The sequence below is a fragment of the Salminus brasiliensis genome, chromosome 19 (assembly GCF_030463535.1).
Source record: "Salminus brasiliensis chromosome 19, fSalBra1.hap2, whole genome shotgun sequence".
Classification (NCBI taxonomy): domain Eukaryota; kingdom Metazoa; phylum Chordata; class Actinopteri; order Characiformes; family Bryconidae; genus Salminus; species Salminus brasiliensis.
The window spans coordinates 29,317,435-29,338,102 of NC_132896.1; the positions used below are offsets into that span (position 1 = coordinate 29,317,435).

The 20,668-nt window shown below is 41.2% G+C and overlaps 1 protein-coding gene across 4 annotated transcripts in view; it reads left to right on the plus strand.

Annotated features, from left to right (window-relative positions):
* The first annotated feature begins 1,950 nt into the window (after window positions 1–1,950).
* Window positions 1,951–20,668, plus strand: part of aff2 (AF4/FMR2 family, member 2) — a 287,482-nt gene continuing 268,764 nt past the window's right edge. For all 4 annotated transcript variants that reach the window (XM_072663099.1, XM_072663100.1, XM_072663101.1 and 1 more), the window contains exon 1: window positions 1,951–2,270. In XM_072663099.1, the coding sequence (XP_072519200.1) occupies window positions 2,218–2,270 (53 nt within the window). In that variant the 5' untranslated portion in view covers window positions 1,951–2,217. The remainder of the gene's footprint in view (window positions 2,271–20,668) is intronic.

Here is a 20,668-nt window from a genome sequence, read left to right on the forward strand (position 1 = left end):
GCCTTATTAAAATTGATAAAACTTTTAAGCATTATATATTTAATAGCTCAGCAAGGCCCCTATTAATCCACTGTGGTTTAATTGGTGTTCATTAGTATGCCTATTATGGCAAAGCAATAATATACAGTGTATTAAAAATATACTAATATTTTTAATATAATATACTTAATATATCAATTTTTAATTAATATACTAATATATAAAAACTACATATTTAGAATAATAACAACATTAGTACATGTCTGAAATCTCAAAGCCTCCAACGAGCTGATGAAGCTCAGAAGAACATTCAGATGCACTGGAGCCATTCCCAGCACCCTAAGTGGGGAAGACCAAGAGAGTTCCCAGTTTCACCCATTAAAGAGCGGCCATAACTGACTAAAATCCGACGCTGAGGTGAGACCAGCCTCTAAGCTGGTAGTAATCTGTGGGATATCCAGGCTAGCAGACTTTAGAATGAGCACATGTGCTCGTTTTAGATCTACTGATCATGATATTGATGCTTCAGTAAGCAAATACGTTACTCATAATGTGGTCTGTGAAGGACACCGTTACACCGTCCTCTGAACAGACCAAGGTTCGGCACAGGTCTCAGGGAGGTCCCCTTGTGGAGGGTCTGACTTTGTGACCTGTAGCAAGAAGCTATTACACAATTTAAACAGACGTGGAACAGAATGGGGTGGGAAACCTGATTTTAGTGCTATTTAAAGCTCCGGGGTTTGATTTCTGAAATGCTCTCTGAATGAATAAATGGCTTGCGAATGAAGGTTATATATGAAGGCTGGTATATATTATTTTTATCAGAATAGGTATTTTTACTCCAAGATTTATTGGATATAAAAAAGTTATGCAATGTGATATACAGTCAGAGTGTTTGAAGTGCTTAGATTTTTAATGAGAGTAAACTAGTTTTTCCATGCAATTTTAATTTTCTGGAAAAAATTATGTTAAAACATAAATGGGATAATAAAAAATATATATTATTATTATTATTACTACTATTATATTATTATAACAATATATTATTGTTGTTGTTTTTACTATTACTACAATTATAACTATTATTATAATTATATATATATATATATCTTAATTATAAATTATATAATTATATTATTATAATAATTATACTATAATAATTATATTATATGTATAATGATAATAATTATTATTATTGCTGTTATTGTCCAATTTTAATGCATACTTCTATAATTAACAATATTTATGATACTTTTTTAAATAGTAATAGTAATTAATTTTACATCTCTTACAGGTAGTCCCTTTGTTCTTTTGAGGGGGGCATGACCCCCCTGCTCCCCTCATTTCCAGTGCTGGAACAGAACAAGGACAAGGACAGAAATTTTCTATTACTAGTGAGTGAAAATATGATATGATATACGATATAATATGATATGAATATGATATATAATAGAGTTAGACACCACATATCTACAGTATGTTACCTGTCACCTGTATAACACCAGTGGATTTGGCTCACAGGTAATTATAGAGTGTCATTTATTCTCTAAGAAAAGCAAAATGACTGAAGAAAATTAGAAGAATTTTTAAATACATTAAAAAAAAACAATAAATATCGTTGTGGAAGTTTAACCCCATCATCATCATCATCATCATCGTCATCATCATCATACCTGACTGTAGCTACATGTGCAGGTGCGTGACGTCACGCCGCCCCGCCCCCTCCGTTCGTTTTTGACAGCGAAAGGAGGCGGAGCTACGTGGTCCGTTATGTTATCCAATTGGAAGCGCCAGTCTCGTTCTTTCGCGTTCCTTCTTATAACGCCCGTATTCGCGCAGCCGCGCCGTGATTGGCTGGTGCTTCACGCTGCTAGCCACTTGTAGTGCAGGACATGAGCCGGTGCTGGCCAATCGCCGCGCAGGGGGGGGGCGGGGCGTGCCTGAATACAGGTGGGCCGTGGGAGCTGTAGCGTTGAGGTTCTCCTCATACGGTGGCTCGTCAGTGTGCGTGTGTATGTGTGTGTGTGTGTGTGAGAGAGAGAGAGAGAGAGAGAGAGAGAGAGATAGAGACGGGCTGCTGTACAATACAGCTAGTCGTAGTTCGCAGCGGTACACGCACGCACGCGCACACACACACACACACGCGCGCGCACACACACCGTGCCTGCATGCAGGCTGACGCAGACGCTCAACGGCCACCGGTTACCCTTTTACCGACTCACACGGCGGGGACGAGCCATGGACCTATTCGAGTTTGACTTCTTCAGGGACTGGGAGCTGGAGCAGCAGTGGTAAGCGGCTCAGTTGCTCGCCTTGTTTACCTGGAAATGTCTTTGTCGTGGCGGAGCTGCGCGAATTTGTAGCGAGACGCCGAACTGACGTGGTCCCGCTGCTGGCTGCTGAGAGGTGGGGGGGGGGGGGGGTTGGCTTGTGGCATCCCCAAAATGCAAACCCAGAGCCTTGGGGGATTCGCGCTGCCTGTGTTGGAATCTCGTATTTGTAGGGTTTTGGGTTTCTGTGGGAAACTAAGCTGGCCGCTCCAGGCTGCGAGACGGACTGAGAGACTGCCACCTCACACTGCCGGCACAAGTTCCCCGTCCCCCCTCAGCCCACCGGCAGTCCACGTAGTTCTCCTGCTGCTGGCCGACTTTCCCGTTGTGCCCCTGAGCCCTTCCCTCGCGCTTTATTCAGGCGGCTGAAGTTGCTGTAGATCTGCTGAGCGCGAGCCCGTCTCCTGTGTGCCTGCGTGCAGAGCTCAGTCTTCAGGCTGCTGGAGGGTTTCTGCACTTTAGTGGAGAGACAAAGCCTCTCTGAGGTCTGAGATTTTCGGCTGTTGTGTGGTGAAGGAGAAATGCTCAGGTTTCACACATGCAGCAGAATTATTACACAGCTGTCTGGAAGTGCAGAAGTGTGTGTAGTAATGCACTGTAAAGCAAGGCTGGGGTATACACTGTAGTGTCTATGTACTAAGTAGGCTATAGTACATTGTATATTTAGTACATAATATATTTAGACATAGAGAGACAAGGTATAGGTATCTATTTATAATAATAACCCAATAATAACTGTAAGACATATATATATATATATATATATATATATAACTAGATTATTATTGTAACATGTCTCACTTTGGCTCATGACATATATATATATATATATATATATATATACATACATATATATAAACAATGTGTATAAGTTTTACAATTATATGCCATTTAATACCGTATATATATATATAAATAATGTGTATAAGTTATATAGTTATATGCTATATATATATAGATATATATATATATCTATAACCAACTTCTAATTGTTTACGTATCGTAAAGTATTATACAATTATATGCTTTAAATAACTATATTTAATTATATATAATATAATATATATAGTTATATATATAGTGAGACATATTACAATAATAACCTAGTATATATATAGGTCTTACAGTTTACAGTATATATATATACATATATACAGTATAAATATATACCTTGTCTCACTATGTCCTTCATATATATAATAACCTTGTTCTTATACACGCAAATATACACTTGTATATAAAACAATGTGTATAAATAATACAATTATAAGCTATATAATACCATACTTAAGATATAAGAACATAAATAATAAATAATACATAATAAAATAAGTGTTTTAAATGTATTCTTTCTTAATCTCTTTATATTTTATCTATATTTATAGATCTACAGGCCTAGTTTAAATAGATGTGTGTGTGGGCCAGGCTTACTCCATTCATTTATTCAGGGCTTTTGGCCAAGAAATATTGGCATATATACATACATGTGTTTATACACACACACATCCAGCTTACACATGTCCATATACATACCACTGGCACCTTGCTTTAGATATCACCCTGTCATAAACCCTCCACTTTGCACATTCCACAACAATACATAGCTCCACCATGTGGCTGAATTTAGGGTCCCGTTGTCTGCACTGCCCCCCCCCCCCCCTCCTTCCCTTTCCTAAAGCTCCATGGTGGTCGTCATCTGTAAAGTCTATCCGAAAGCATCGGATCACCAAAGGCCCACTTAATGTCCCTCGCCCAGTTTGACGCACTGCCCGCCGTGGACGGCGCGCGTGCCGATGAGCCGCTGCCGGGAAGGTTTCTGGCACTTCTTTGTTAGCTTCCGTTGAATGAGTTTCCCTACAATTTCACTGTCTCCCTCTTTCACTTTCTGCTCTTTTTTTCTTCCTCGCCTTGCTTTATCAGTGCCTCCCTTATTTTGTCCTCTTGTCTGTCTCCTCTTGTTCCCCTGTCTCCTTGTGCTCATAGTAGAAAATCACAGCGCTTTTACCACCTGCATTGTGATGTGTAGAATAAGCTCGCTGAGTACCTACTTAGACTTTTCAAGCTGTTCACCTTTGCCCGATAGCTTTTAGAGGGAACATGTCTTTGCCGCTGCTTTTTTTTTTTTTTTTCTAATTGAGGTGCTCTGCTTTGTCCCCATTTGATGTCTTTTATGCATCGTGTTTAATTTTTATCATTTAAATGGTTCTGGAAAGGCCTATCTGTTGCTGTTCTCGCCTGGAGACTCAGAGAGTTCTGGAGAATAGAACCAATCAGGAAGCTCCGGTTCGTTAGTACTTTTGTGTGTGGAGTGGGGAATCCACGTCGAGCCTCGTTTCCAGCCGAGGTTGGATTGACAGATTGTGGTGAGCTGTATTGTTCTTGAACAAATGAGCCACATTTGATGACTGTTCAGGGCCCTGTTTCCCTGAAGCATCTCAGTACTGAGCTCTGGTGTGTGTTCAGAGGGATGCAGCTCAGTTTGGAGTCAGCTGCACTAAAACCTGGAACTCGAGTTTAGGTTTTTAGAGATTAATTGATTCATTGAGATTAATTGAGTGGATTATTACTGTACTGTGCTTTTTTTGGAAATTCACTTTGACCTGTTAAGCTTCAGGCTACTTTCGATGTGCTTATCAGCGTGAAACCAGTGGCTTTCAGAAGAAGCTACAGATCAGTTGTTTATTTAAAGTAGTTTGGACAAATATGGTGTGATATTGTCATAGTAATAACAAAAACATCAAGAAATTGAAAAAGAAATTAAGCTTTTTTTCCTAAAAAGTTGGCATGGATTTGCATGATTTTTATTGCCCCATGCAATATCTATATATTTACTTATATTTTCCAAGAATTTCCAACAAGACAACAATGTTATTACCATGCTTTATGGAATTCTCCTACATTTTACAACCTCATACAGAAATATCTCCTCATTGGCTTTTATTTGAAGTGATTTAGATGTACTAAGTACAGAAAAATGGGTGTATTTGGTTGCTTTCATGCAAAAACTTTATCTCAATTTTTGCTGTTTTCCACTTTCTAATGTAACACAAATCTGGCTCTTGTTCTCTACATTGTGTTTAATGAATGCACCAATAGGAATCTCAAAATCTTTAAATTTTAAACAAACGAAAAATATTTTGTACATTGACTTCCATTTGTTGTACTTGTTGAGAAAACTACATTTTTAGGAAATTCACTTTGACCTGTTAAGCTTCAGGCTACTTTCGATGTGCTTATCAGTGTGAAACCAGTGGCTTTCAGAGGGAGCTACAGATTGGTTGTTTATTAATAGTAGTTTAGACAGATATGGTGTGATATTGTGTGATAATTTTATTGCCCCATGCAATATCTATATATCTACTTATGATTTCCAAGAATTTCCAACTAGACAACAATGTTATTACCATGCTTTATGGAATACTCCTACATATTACTTTCTCATGCAGAAATATTTAGATGTACTAAGTACAGAAAAATGGGTGTATTTGGTTGCTTCCATACAAAAAAAATATTGTGATTTTGTCATAGTAATAACAAAATAACATTAAAAGTAAATACGTTTTTTCCCTCTCTTGTAAAATTGGAATTGTGACATAATTTGAATCCAGTAGTTATTCCTCACTCTGTGTCAAAGGTTCATAATGAATGGACCAATAGAAATGCTTCAAACGGACTGAAATATTTTAACATTGACTTCCATTGAAAGTTAAGAAGGTTTTCCCCCATTTTTGGATCCTCTGACATAAATGGAATCCAGTAATTATTTATCACGTTTCAGAATAAATGGACCAATAGAAATGCTCCAGGTTCATTTTATTTGTCATTGACTTTCATTAAAAGAAGGTTTAAGGGTTTTGTTCTTTGCCATTTTGGAGGTAGTTTGAGGTTTAGCCTCTGAGAGGGCGGCTTGAAAAAATGCTGCTGAAAATCCTAACAAAGAACACGCTTTCCATGAACATTGTGTATCTGCAGAGTGATGCGTGTGATCCAGAAGCATGCCGTACGTAATAATTCACCCCTGATTTGCTCCTTTTCCAATTTAATAATGATCCTGCTCGCCGCCTTATTTTGTAGCCCGAGGCTGAAGTTCAGCAGCAGTATTGATTTAGATCTGACGTCCCCCCGTGTTGTTCTGGGCTCGAACATGTGTTGGATTTAATCAAGGCAGATGTGGTGGGGTGCAGAATGAACCCCGTATTCGGAGCCGTGGGTTAAGCGTGCTGGTCGGCGAGGCAGGGCGCTTTGCTGCGTCGACACGGCGGTTTGATTGCGCGGCTGGCGCAATTACGCCTGCCTTCCACCTGAGTCAGACGTTCCAGACCCAGTTTGAGGTGTGTTTGTGCAAATCTTGTTTCGTGATGATAATTGCTACCCTCACTGGGCCTAGTTATGCTGGATGTGTTGGGTTTTTTTCTTTCCATAATTAGATGATTCAGAAGGCTGGAATATCAGTTCCATATTTGTCACTACTGATATTTGTGAGCAGAGTAAATGAGGTCGTATTACTTGGCTTTGGTCTCGGTTGCTGGAGAGAAGACTTTGCAATTAAGTTCAGTCATTCATCGTGACTTTCTTTTCATTTCGAGGTGCGTTATGGAAAGCCCAGGAGGAATTATTGAATTACTCAATAGCACCTTTTTTGGCCTTAAACATGTTCTTTCCCAGCAGACACCCCTGTCCCACATCATTCATTTGATATACTTGTGTAGAAATGTGCAAGGCCACTGTTAAATAGTAAGGAAATAGGAAGGAGTTCAGCTGTTCAGGATCAGGTTTTGACCAGGTAAAGCCGAGGTCAGACATGATGTTTATTCGTATAATTAAATAATAATATAGTTATCATAATTTGCACCAGTGAGGCTTAATGCACCTTTGCGATGAAGCTCCAAAAAGCAGTAATGCTACGGGTATATCGTAGGGGTGGGCGATATGCTAAAAAAATATCACGATATTATATATATTGATATTATATTATCAAGATATCACGATACTTACAATACACAATACACATGATCACAGGCAAAATGCATCAGTAGTGTGAGATTCTCAAAAACTACTACTCAGATACTGCAGTGATAGTACAGTGATTTTTATTCAGAATGTGCTGCACTACATCCAGTTAAACCAGACTAATGACCCTGTTGATAATGAAATGTGCAGATGATGAGTGTGACGAAATCCTCAATATGTGTAGAAAAATATCATAATATGAAAAAATATCATCATATTGCCCACCCCTAATATGTTGTGGTATATACAGCAATGTATTAAATGATATTTAAATTTGCACTAAATTAACCCATGCAGCCTAGTCTCTACTACTGTATTGTTGCTGTCCTGCAAAACTATTCCTATATCTTTTAAAATGTTTTTAAACTATTCCATGATGAAATGAATAAATAATAAATCTATTTACCTTGACATCCATTGACTAAATACTAATACTAAAAATACTAATATAATGTCTGATATTAAAAGAATGTCTTAAAACCTAAAGTATCATCGTAGTTATATTTTTGTTGGGTGTGCTCCGATGCTGGAATTCCAGGCCGATGTTGACATTTGATATTTTTCATGTACATTATATGACGATATCTCTACATAAACATTTTCTCAAACCTGTTTTGATGACACTAAACGGGGCATATTTGCAGTAGTGCTGGGCGATATGAACTCAAATCAGTATCACGATTAGTTTTAGTAACATTTTACCTCGATCACGATTACCGAACGATTGGTGTAATGAACTGAAGTTGCTCTGTTGGCTTGGTGTTCTAGTTCTTCTCCATGTTTTTTTCATGACTGTACATGAAAGTCACACTGTCTACTCTGACCACACACACACACACATAGTAGACTGTTTTTAAATGGACAGTAAATGAACACACACAGTGGGGAAAATATTAACTGTATTATATAAATATATAAAATTTTACAACTGATATGAGCAAGATGAATTTGGTTAGAGGTTTTGAGTGTCAGTTTTAGGTTTTAATTTTTGATTAACTGTCCAGACCTAATTTGCTTTTCCAGAAGGGACATACAGCAAATTGGTATATTTTGAACTGTTTTGTACATTGAAGTTTTTGCTAGGCATGCACCAATATTGAATTCTGGACCGATGTTGATATGCAATATTTTTTATGTACATATCTGTCCCAACTGGTTTAGCATTACAGAGATTAAATAAAAATTTTAACGTTATTTTAACGTAAATTTTAATGTTAAATTCATCATAATCAGCATTTTTTAAATAAAATATTGTGATAAATATTAAAAACTAATCATAAAAATATTTTAAAAATAATAAAAACCTACTATTATATCAAATCCCAGCCATCAAATATTGAACTAAGTGTAACATTTGTAAGCAGTTAATCAGCTAATACCGATATGATTCTGATATAATCATATATCCGCAGTTTTTGTTAACAACAGAGGTCATTTACATGCATTAGTCTTAAAAGTTATGCTTATGAAAACATAAATCCCGACTATTTCGGGAACTTCAGTTCGTAATATTGCCATAATGGGACCCGCTGATACCGGCACATCCCCAGGTTTTGGAATCCATCATCACCAGCAGACTGTGTGACACCAGTATACCAGTATGTCAGCTGCATAGCCATGATGTATAGCTCAGCACCTATACCTTTTCTTTTATAGACCAGTTCCAGCAGAAACTGCGTACGGCTGAAGCTGAGAGTCTTATTGACTGAGGTTATCACTGTAGTAAATTCAGGTAGCTGTTTTAAACCTGGGGTGAGTGTGAATGTGATGTGTGTGCTGCTGTGAGCGTCTGTGTGTGTGTGGCTTTGTATGTGTGTGTGTGTGTGTATGTGAAGAACAAACACGCTGTCTCAGCCAGGTTTTTATGTTTGCACACTGTGTCCACTTTCCTGTGCTGTTAGCCTGCCTTCCCCGCTGTTCGGGACAGAGCGTTCTCCCAAACTGGCAAGGTTGAGGGATCTACCGCATTTGCCCCGTCCCGCTTCCGCCCAGGCCACAGCTGGGGGGCCATATATCACCCGCCTCGCCCCGAGGAGCGCCTGCCGCTCAGCGCCAATCTCATTTGTGCCTGGCGTGAAAAGGCGGCCTTGCCAGGCAGAGGCCCGCGCGCCCCAGCGGCCACCATACGGGCGAGGAGCCTCGGCAGTTGGCATCCTGGCTCCGAGAGGAGGCTGCCAAGTGCAGTGCCCGCAGCCTCGTTTTGCCACCTGCCAAAGGGAAGCCAAATGCTGTGGAATGATAAAGTGCAAACCTTGGCAGGAAAGGATGCCCAGCTATAAGGCCTTTTGGAGGGGGGGTTAGGTCGGGCAGAAACAAAAGGTGCTGGCTTTCCACCTCTTTGCCCCCCGGGATCAGCACGCAATTAACAAGTTCATCTGGAGGAACGGAGCCGGGAGCTCCAGCCTGACCGCCCTGTCCCTCCTGCAGCCTTTTAGAAAGCAATACAAAACCAAAAGCATTCCCCCTTCATTAGTTTTGACAAGGTTGTGTGATTTTACTGAGTCATTGCCTCCAGAGTTACAACGCTGGCATTAGATTACTGAGATGAAGTGCAATACAGCTCCGGCGAGAAGGGCTCAGCTTGATGCTGATTCTGGACATGTTCAGAGAAGGGCTGTCGCTAGCAGTCAAGTCAGTAGTCCAGTAATCTTCTGATTATTTTGGAGAGTAAAGTCTTTTATATCATTTAAAAAAAATAGTTTTAATATACTGATTATTATAAAAGGGATGTTAAATTAATATTTTTTCATTGATGAATGAATATATATATATATATTAAAGAAATTATATCTAAAAATATGAATAGAAATATAAACAACCTGTTTCAAAGTCGTTGATTGGTTTTGTGTTGGCATTGACCCATTCAGTTTGAGATTGTTAGGAGTGTTTCAGCCTGGACTGCTTTTTGAGGAAGGTACAATACAAAGCTGCCAATCAGAACAGAGCTCATTAACATGCATCTGTCTCAAATAAATAAATAAAAACTGTTAAATAAAACTGTTTAATGCTAAGAGGCCTATGAAACTGATGTTAATTATGACAGTACTGTAGTTATGACAAATGTGGGCTTACATACAGGGTCTAAGGGGATAACTGCTATTTGAAGATGATGGATTTATTATGCTCTTGAAGAGCACAGTGTTTAGGGGAGGCTGGGATACTGTAGTAAAACATCTTCATATTACTCATCTACATATTTCTCCGTAATTCTCCAGAATTTAAACTTCGCATTATCACCATTCAGCCAACTGCGGCTGATTCACAGAGAAAGTGAGTTTAATAGATTTACCTAAACCCAGAAAGGGAGTTTAATAGAGTAATCCTGGCAGCCGTACTTCAAAGAAAATGAAACCCAGGTTCTGGCGGGTCCTAATTGTCTGACATAAGGGGCCAACCCCGAAGACCCTTCAGGGGGAAAATCCACCAGTGATAGGCCGTGCCAGGCCTCTCCAGCTTTGTCCCTGTTTGGCAGCCCTGCTCAGGAAAAGTTATTAACTTTGTACTAATTACAACGGCCCTAATAAGACCTGTAGTAATGAGTCCATGAATGCAAATGCGTGTTAAATTTCAAGCCCAAGTAGGCTTGACGCCTCTGTTTAGACCACAATCCCATGCACTCCCAGATTGTGTTGACTCCAACACTAATGGTGCTGAAAACTAAAAGAAAACAGAGAAGGCTTACAGTATATAGTACCGAAGTGCAAAATTTGCTGTGCTCCAAATGGCAACTTTACAGGAGGAGGATAAAACCTTCTTAACTATCAATGGAAGTCAATGGAAAAAGACTTTATTTATTATGAAATTTGGACACAATGTAAAGGACAACTGCCAGATTGCCATTATATCAAAAAGTAAAAAATGTCAAAAAAGAGGTACACGTTTTTGCAGTGTTGCCATGGAAAATAAGGTGAAAATAAAGGTTATTCTTGTGAATATTCGAATAGCCTTCCGAATTCTGCCCCTGCCTGATTGGACGGATTACGCTGGAGTATCTTCAGCCTAATGGCTTACCTTTATACCACAGAGCAATTTACTCAGTAACTCTAAAGGTCATTGCTTCCACTGAAAGCACTGTACAACAAATATGATGATTGAATAGAGGCAAGCAAGCAGCTATAGAGCCCCCCCCCCCCCCCCGCCCCCCCACCCTGCTCTTCATGTTCTTTTCGGAGGGATGAATCAGTCCATCTTTAAGACTGACCATTTCCCACTGGCCTTGTGTAAACCCACGGAAATTGGAAATTCCTTTCAGATACCCACATATTAATAGAAGTTATGAACAAGCAGTTTTTTTTGCTGTTGCGCGAGAGTGGAAAGACTGTTTGGACAGTGCTCATCTTGTGAGTACAGAACACTGTTTAAAAGGTCACTTTGGAGAGGGTTTTAAGGAGTTGCTTGACGCACATGTTCTGTAGACACGCAATACCAACTTTTCTCAGGCTCAGGGAAATTATCGACCATGCCTGATTACAGGAGCAGACCCTGATCCATTTAGATAACTGTATTAATTAAAGTGTTTTTTTTTTTTGCCCCTTTTTCTTCCAAAGTAGTACTGAAAGTTAGCGCAGCTGCTCGTAACTCCCGCTCGTAGGAGGGTAAGGCCTTAACATGTCCCATCCGATATATGCAACGTCAACGATCGTCTCTTTTCAAACTACCAACAATGTGGCACTGATTGTGTCCCCATCTCCGCCACGCCAGCAGACAGGCGCCTGTGCCGGCCAACATCGCTGATGTAAACAGTTATGAGGGGCGGGAGCGCCATCTACCCACCGGAGAGAACATGGCCAATTGTGCTCTCTCTGACTCCAGTTGCTGATGGCAAAGCAGCTTAGATCCAACTCCACTGAGATTTAACTTGGGCCATATTCCTACCAATCGTCTTCCTTCCAAACATCTGAACCCCTTCAGAAGATCTCATGATATGTGCATGAAAAGTGTCAGAAATCAACTCTCTATTCCTATATCAGTGCATCCCTACAGATACTCTCTCCCAGCACAGAGTGTAGTCCTATAGAAGCATTTATTCCACTGCAAGGTTTACTACACCCTCTGAAACACCTTCAGAATAAGTGTGCGTGGTTAGAGGAGCTTTATTCTTAATGCTCCATTTTTCCTGTGAATCCAAGGATTACATGTTTGAGCCAACCTCCCATACACAGAGAGAGAGAGAGAGAGAGAGAGAGAGAGAGAGAGAGTTCAGAACGGTTGAATTCAATAGGAGAGGTGGTATTGTTAAAATAAAAAATGACTGTTAAAGGAATGGTTTGGTGAAAAATCAAACTTGCCCAATTTTCCCCCGAGCCCAGATGTAGTCCACCAGCATCAACGTGACTGCCGTCCAAATTTTGCCTCCTTAGCTGGACGCTGGAGCTACCAGGCTAACATTGCTAAACAAACACTCCAAGTCAATAGTCACCCAAATGTTTTCCGTAAATACATGCCCACACACACACACACACACACACCGGTTGCAATCTGCTCAAACCACATCCAGGGTCTTCATTAAGACCACCCAGACTTGTTGATGTGGTTTCGGACACAGGTTCCCAACCCTGGTCCTGGAGGACCCCCTGCTCGCAACACACCTGATCCAGCTGATCGGGACGAAGGTGGTGTATTAGAGCAGGACACCGCTACAATATAAAACAGGGCTTGGAGGTTCTCCAGGACCAGGTTTGGGAACCAGTAAGGCTTGAACTAACACAGTGGACTTGCGGACAGCGATTGCAGACAGTGTCGTTTTGTTCATTTAGTTCACAAGGAGTCACGCCGTCTCCTGAACCACCTCATCCAGCTAAGTTGTGTGAACTCAACGAAGACCTGGATGTGGTTTGAGTGGGTTGAGAAGGTTGTGTGGGCACGCACTGATGGAGAAGATTTGGGTGACTGTTGACTTGTAGTGTTTGTAAGCAGGGTTAGGTACCAGCGATAAACTGAGGAAGCAGAGTTTGGACCCCGAACATGCCTTGGCTGACTGGTATCACCTGGGTTTCATTGAAAATTGTGCAAATTCAGGGTTTTTTGGTTAATTAATTTCCTCATAAAGCTTTGACTACAGTATACCTAAATATGAGACTCATATGACTTAATGACTAATAACTATATCCTATCCCTAAATGATGAAACCACCCCGTTTTTTGTTGACACACATGAAACGGACAGTCCCGAATCGTCTCCAAGAGAGGCATCATGGCAAGAGACATCATGAGGCTCTACTGACGATCCCATCCTTCTTCTCCACTCAGTTTTGGGGCTAACGAGGTGTCCCAGCGAACGAGACGCGATCAAACTTTGTGCGAAAACTGTGACAGGGTCTCCGCCAGAGAACCCCAATTGATTTGGGAAAACTGCGAACGTCACCACTTTCCCCCGCTGGCAAAAGACAGTCCCTTTGGCTCATACGGTCCGATTAAGATCAGCCCAAGCCCCACGTCGTCTCCTGTGTGATAAGAAACAGAGCTGCAGTCGGAAGGGCTTAAATAGAGGGCTGTGTTCCTGCGTGGAATTCGGAGAGTTGTTAAGTGTTCCAAGCAACAGAAAGTGGTAGTGGTAGGATGACAGGGAGAGCAGCGTTTTTTCATCCGAGGTCAGAAAACACTGTGGTGCGATGTGGCTGACATTTTGATGATGGTGTAAGGGAAGCTCCCTAGTTTGTTAAAGAGGTGCAGGTTAAAGGGGTGTCCTATTTGAACTGGATGTAGGTGACGGTGCAGGTCAGGAGATTAAGGAGCTTAACCCTTAAGTCTGGAGTGATTGCCGACATCTGACATGTTGTGTGTAGAGGTTAGTATTTTTTGCTTAGTAATCTTTCATCTGTATTGATTACTGACACGATCTGCGGTTTAAATGTTCCTCTCTGTCGTGGGAAAACCTTTTGTGGATGTTTTTTGCAGAAATTTTAGTTCTATAAAGAAATCGGGAAAAAAAATTAATAAAAATGATTAACAGTTTTAGTTCAAATCCATTCAGTTTCATTTAATTTATTTTATACTCTGTGTAGACACTTTTGTATATGTCCCATGATGATTTGGAGTTTTTTTTAGGGGTTAGTATCATGTGATCTAATTCGGTTGCATAGTTTGAACACAGGAGTTCCAACAACCAGCCACACGCTACACTGTGAAAAGTAAAAGATCCTTGAGGAACATCTGGATTCTTCATTTTTGTGTGGAGAACTGTGAAGGAACCTCTTAAGCATCTTTGAGGAACCTTCAAGCAACCCTTTTCTTCTAAAAACCTTTTCTTGGAGGTTCCTCAAAGCACCTTAGGAAGTTCCTCCACAGTTTCAAACTGAAGAACCTCTGAACATTCCTCAAGGATCTGATCGTTTTAACAGTGCAGTTTCAGTAGCATTTTGAATGAGGGGGTCTTTGACTCAGTAATCAATGACAGTAACAATAGTGGAACCTTTTTTGGAGTGATATAGTAGTTTGGGTCTTATGACAATAATTAAGAGTAGTTTTTTAGAGAACTGCATGTAAGGAGATTCTCAGGAACATCTAAGTGTTTATCTTAAGATCATACGTAAGCTGTTTCTTAGGAAAGCCTTTGTAAATCTGGCTTTAGATTGGTATGGGCTGACGCTCAGCATTAAGGAATTCAGATCAGATCGGAGGCAGAAAACACAATTGGGACATCCTGCCAGTAGTACGGTTATTTTTAAGTTGCTTTGGAGAACCATCTACAAAGAGCCCTATACCAGGTACAGAACTATATAGTAGGCATCCATACGGGTCTGTGAGTTGTAATGGTTCTATATAATATCGATATTATACATTAATATAATTTTTTTAAGGCAAATATTATTAAACACAACATAAATAGTGAATCGTGAACTCAGCTTCGTGAACAGAATTGCGGGCAGAGTGAGTCGCTCCACTCCTACTATTTGTTCTTTCCATTAAACATAAATAATGGCATGATTAAAAATCTCCTGTTGCTGGAATTGATTAAAATGAATGTAGAATGACATCATCAGTGATGACTGCGTTCTAATGGTTATTAATATTGGTTATGAGCTGAGCTAATCAGTCGTCCAGTGTATGAAAGCCACAGAATCCACAAATGTATAGACACAGGATGCATCTGTAAGCTTTCTGTGTGTGTGTGTGTGTGTGTGTCCACTGCAGTAGATCAAAGCCTCCTTGTCTGTCATTTTCTGCTAATATGGCACTTTCAGTCTCTGACTACAATTCAGCTGCTGCCATGAGCGTGGCCAAATAGGTCTATTACTTCTGTGTGTGTGTGTGTGTGTGTGTGTGTGTGCTCCTCAGCCGTCTGCTGTGAAATAGCACATCCTATATGAGAGATATTTATAGAAGTGTCTATTATTCCATCTGCGGCTTCAAACACCGTGTTCCTTTATGCTGGCACAGTGAGTGGCAAGCAGTGCCACGCGTTCTGCGCTCAGCCAGGAGAACGTGTCAGAAGCTGCCATTGTATGGTGATTCATATTCATGCATAAATAAACAGCAGCGAACCTGGCTGATGCGTTTCACAGAGGAAGTCTTTCTGACAGCCCCATTGTCACGCAGCGCTGAGATACGGATTACAGTGGCGTAATGATAATGGCGGCTTTTTGCCTCGCGGCTGCAAAGGCTGCTCTGACTGACACGCGTACTTCATTCAGAACAGGTGACGGTTCTAGTTCTCTCCGGCTTCCATGTGCTTTTTGTCTCGGCAGCGTCTCCCCTCTGAGGTGTTTGGTACGCCGCAACGTGACAGTGTTTTAATTGAGCCCATTCCTTCACAACACCTGCCACTCGAACCTTCAGGCGCTGTTTCAATCGGCGTGCGTCTCAATTAATACGCAGGAAGTTTTTCTGCTGTCCCAAACTTACAACCCCATTTAGATTTATACAACTCATCAGGTTATTGCTGTTGTTTTGCTATTGCTTTAATTTCATTGTTTTTAATGACATTTGCAAGCAGTTAGTAAAGCACTGATAAAGGAAAGCATCATTTATAAGCCAGCTTAGAAACGTTGTGTAAAAGAAGTGTATTATACAAGCTGAATGTTACTTAATTTCAGTCGTTCAGGTGCAAGCACACTTGAAATGGCTTGATGTCACTTGTTATTCAAGGAATATGAACTTAGGGCTGGTTGATATGAGAAAAATACTATATTGCAATATTTAAAGACAATTTTCACGATACCTGTGATCACAGACTAAATACATCAGAAGCTACGGATTCCTATAAACTACTATATTATATTATACTCAACATCTGCTGCTTTTCATCTAATTAAACCAGTCTAATTACACTGTTAGTAACGAAACCTGCAGCTGATCAGTGTTTATTAAGCACTAACAGTATCCTCTGTATGCTTAGAAAAGCGTATTGTGTATCACGATAACAATAAATTTATCACGATACGATAAAATATCGTCATATTGCCCAGCTCTATATGAACTAGCAACCAGCCAGCATAGACTCGTATGAGCCATTTATCATGAATTTGCTATTTAGATCTCATAAACAGCCGACACTAAACGTTACAAGTCAATGGATTCATACATTAGTGTGTTTGAACGTGTAATAAAAAGTTGCTAATTTGCTTATTCCTCATAAACGGGGTTTAAACATGTCAAGTCAGGTGAGCAGAAGACTGAAAAGTACCAGAATTCCTCAGTTCTTCAGCTTCTAACAGCGTCAGTCAAACACATGGTCATGTAACTCATTCAGCACGAATAGCAAACGCATTTGACAAGACGAGAGTATAAATAAATGCTAAAGTGGAACATAGAGATTCTTAGTAAAGGTCACCGCAGTGCCTTTAGCTTCCAAAGAATCACAGACATACCATGTCTTCATAACTCATAGAACCTTTACATACTAATGATGTATTGATGTTTACTTAAGCAGCCGCATTTAACCTCTTAAAACAGCCAATGGGCTGCCACAGGCAAGGAATAGCCCACCAGTTTGTACAGAAGCCCCTGTAGTTACTGAGTAATATGCTTAGGTCTTGGAGAGTTAAGGGGTTAACAGCTTTTTAATCATGAAAGGTGCCAAGGATTGCCTTCCTTCAGTATATTAAGTTTTTTCTTTGATCTATAAATAGCATGTGCCTTTGGTCTGGGTTAAAAATGCTCAGATGTGGTTTAACAAGCCTGTTTACCACCCTGTTATTTTGCCTCAGACTGAAAAGCGCTGTTTCCTTTTTTTACGGCGGGCTCGTGAGATAAAAACAAGAGCTCTGCTGCTATTGGCTGGTCACTAGGACGGCCCACAGCCACACAGGGTAGCATAGCTTAGCCTAGCTTAGCATAGATTTTCTAGTACCAGGTACCCCTTGGCTTTGTAGCAGCCGTCGCTTGGGCCAGCAGAGGTGCTTCCGCCGGTCGACCCTTCTCCAAAAGGTGATTCACACCAGTGACCCAGTGGCTAGCATTAGCTTTTAGCCGTTTTAGCCTTGCTTTTGTTTTTTGTGGAGGTAGTCAGGGTATTATTTAGCCTTGAAAGGGCTTTGGGGTGGTAAATACTGTATATGAGTCAAGGCTGTTACCTAACAGCTAAGAATGTGATTATTTGGGATACATAATGGTATTGGAATCATATCATCATGGTCAGATGCTTTGAGTTGACTGATATTTTACATTTTTAATGGTTTATACACACATATAGTACACAGTATAGGTCAGAATACTTAATAGTGGGAATAACTGCCACTGGTTCAGATGACACCAGCGAGACGTCATGGCATGGACTGTATTAGGTGGTGGAAGGTATCTGATCCACAGTGGTGCTTTGATAGCTCTGTACTACTCGCAGGAGCCATCATTCATCTCTGGCATCAATGGCCCATGGAGCACCACTGTTATGGGAGGCACTCAAGACCATTCTTTGTACACCTTCACTACGGCCCATGAAGTCCGCGGTTTCCGAGATGCTATCCCCCTTCGTCCGCTGTGACAGTCATATCACAATGTTATATGTTATGACTACCCGTGGTCTGGGACGTCACAGGTGCCACACGACAGAGTGTTCTGCTCGTATAAATAAGCGGGTACACCAGTCAGTTGTAACAGAGTGCAAAACCATTGTCATGAGTAAAGGGCATGTTTTGATTGATATCTAAAAGGGCATGATATTTGCACTCTGTTTAGATCCTGTTCACTTCCCTAATTGACTTGATATCAAATAATAACTTTATTAATTGTAATGAAAACAAACAAAAAAAATAACACAGCTGTTCTGAATCAGCACTTCTGGCAGATCTTCTCGAGGGGAATTAGCTGATTCATATAACATGCTTCTGTTATCCCCGGAGATAACTGAATATCTGTGACTGGGTAAGGGTTAATGGCAGGGAGTTCTGCACTTTCATTCGCCGCTTTAAAGAAACGCTCGAATCTCCAGAATTACAAGGGAAGATTATATGTGAGAATGAATGAGCGAGAGTGTGAGGAACAAGCTGCTGAGCAGGGGAGATAAACGGAAGATCAGCGTTCGCACAAAGACTTATTAAAGCTAGTCTCCTGTTCGCTGCCACTTTGTTTAAATGAATTGTTTTAGCAGGCAGAATTAGTAGTACATTAACACACTGTTTTTCTCCCAGAGTGAATTCCCCCCTGGCGTTCCTTCTTTCAGGTTCTGAAAGGTACCTAGTGGGCTTTGCTTTCCCGTCCTCCCTATGGAAAATCAAACCTTTTAGTTCCAGGGCCGGCGTTGGGGATTTCACGCTGAGCGGCACCGCAAACCGACACACGGTTGAAGCCAGCGGAAGTCAACAGGAGAGTGATGGAGATGGTGAAGGAGAACGTCATCTGGTCCGGCCTCCATCGCCGCCGGCGCGGGTGATTTATGTCCCGTTGCCGTTTCTTTTTTTTTTTTTTTCTCCCAGCATGCCGTGCCTCCTCCGCCATGGCATTGAGTTATTACCCTTAGTGTGAGCAACATACCCGTTAGTGATCAATCCGCCACTTTCTCTATTTGCAGGGACCTGCTTGACTTCCAAGCCGCCGTGTGTTTACGCCTTTGCTAGCATTGATATTTTTCGCTATTGATTTCCCTTTGCTCATTTCTCTCGGCACCCCCCACGACAACACCCCTCCACCCCCCTTCTTCACCCTTCCCGCTCCCCAAACCGGCACCCAGCCCGATAGGCCAGTTGTGTTTAACCAGTTTCTTTGTGATGTGACAAAGATGGATGTGACATTGTCCTCTATTGCCCGCTAGAGAGTGTAAGTGTTAATGAAGCCATTAGTGCAGTCCGGCTGCGGGGAGAGAATGGCAAAATTACCATTATTCTGTAGCCATTAAGTTGTAATCTGCCACCTTCTTTCTGTCTCTCTGCCTTTCTCTCTCTCTCTCTCTCTGTCCATCCCCTTGCTCTCTCTGTCACTCTCACAATCTCTGGCACTCTCCCTCCCTCGCAGTCTTGCTGACCCACTCCTGCTGTCCTTTAAAGCTTCATTAATTCATTTGTTATCAAAAGCAGTTAGCCACGAAGCGAACGGGAGGAAGAGTGAAAAGGTTTGTAATAATGTATCTTATAATTACTGTCCACACTGCCTTCTAAATGCACTCCCTCTGAATTAGACCTGGGGATGGTGGTGGTAGAGGTGGTGGTGGTGGAGGTGGGGGGGGGGGAGCAAGCAGACATACAATTCATAAATCTCATTACCTCGAAATTCCATTTTTTTTTTTACGTGTATAAAGAGACAGAAGCTCATTTGCCGCGCACAAAAGCAGAGCGCGAAAGTCGTCGGGAGAAAGTCTAACCTTGAATCCGTCTGAAGTTTCGAAACACAGAGGGACCGTAAGATTACGAGCGTTCCGGAAAGCCTCGCAGCCGTAGGAGCTTCTTGTTTCCTGATGGACTGTGACTAATTTTCGAGCCGGTTTAATTAAAGCAAGAATGCCTCTCCAGTGCCTCTGTCAAGCCTGTGAGTTGACAGGGGAACAGGGGTCTTTTTTTTTCCCCAAGACTGAAACTAGGATGGCTTCTTAAGGAACGTTAACAGCTAGCTGTCATCTCCGCTCAGAATCACTTCAAACCCAAAGCTACGGCTCAGCTGAGAGATCCTAACAATAGTATGGATTCGTGCGGGAGACGAACGGCAGACAGAGCGGCAGAACGAACCTCGTCTTTGAGCACCTTGAAGGGAGCTTGTCCTCTAAACGCACCTGACAAGGTCGTGAGAAGGTCACGAGCGGTCAGGGCCGCTTGCGATGGAGCTGTGGTCAATAACACTGCAGTTTTTTTGGTGCGACTCGAACGGCCACTCCAGAGCTTAATTACAGCTTAATTACACCAAGGCTTTGAGTCATGCATCTAGGTTTTGCTTGAAGAAAAAGGGAACATACAAATCCATGAGAAGAAAGAGAGAGCCAAGAGG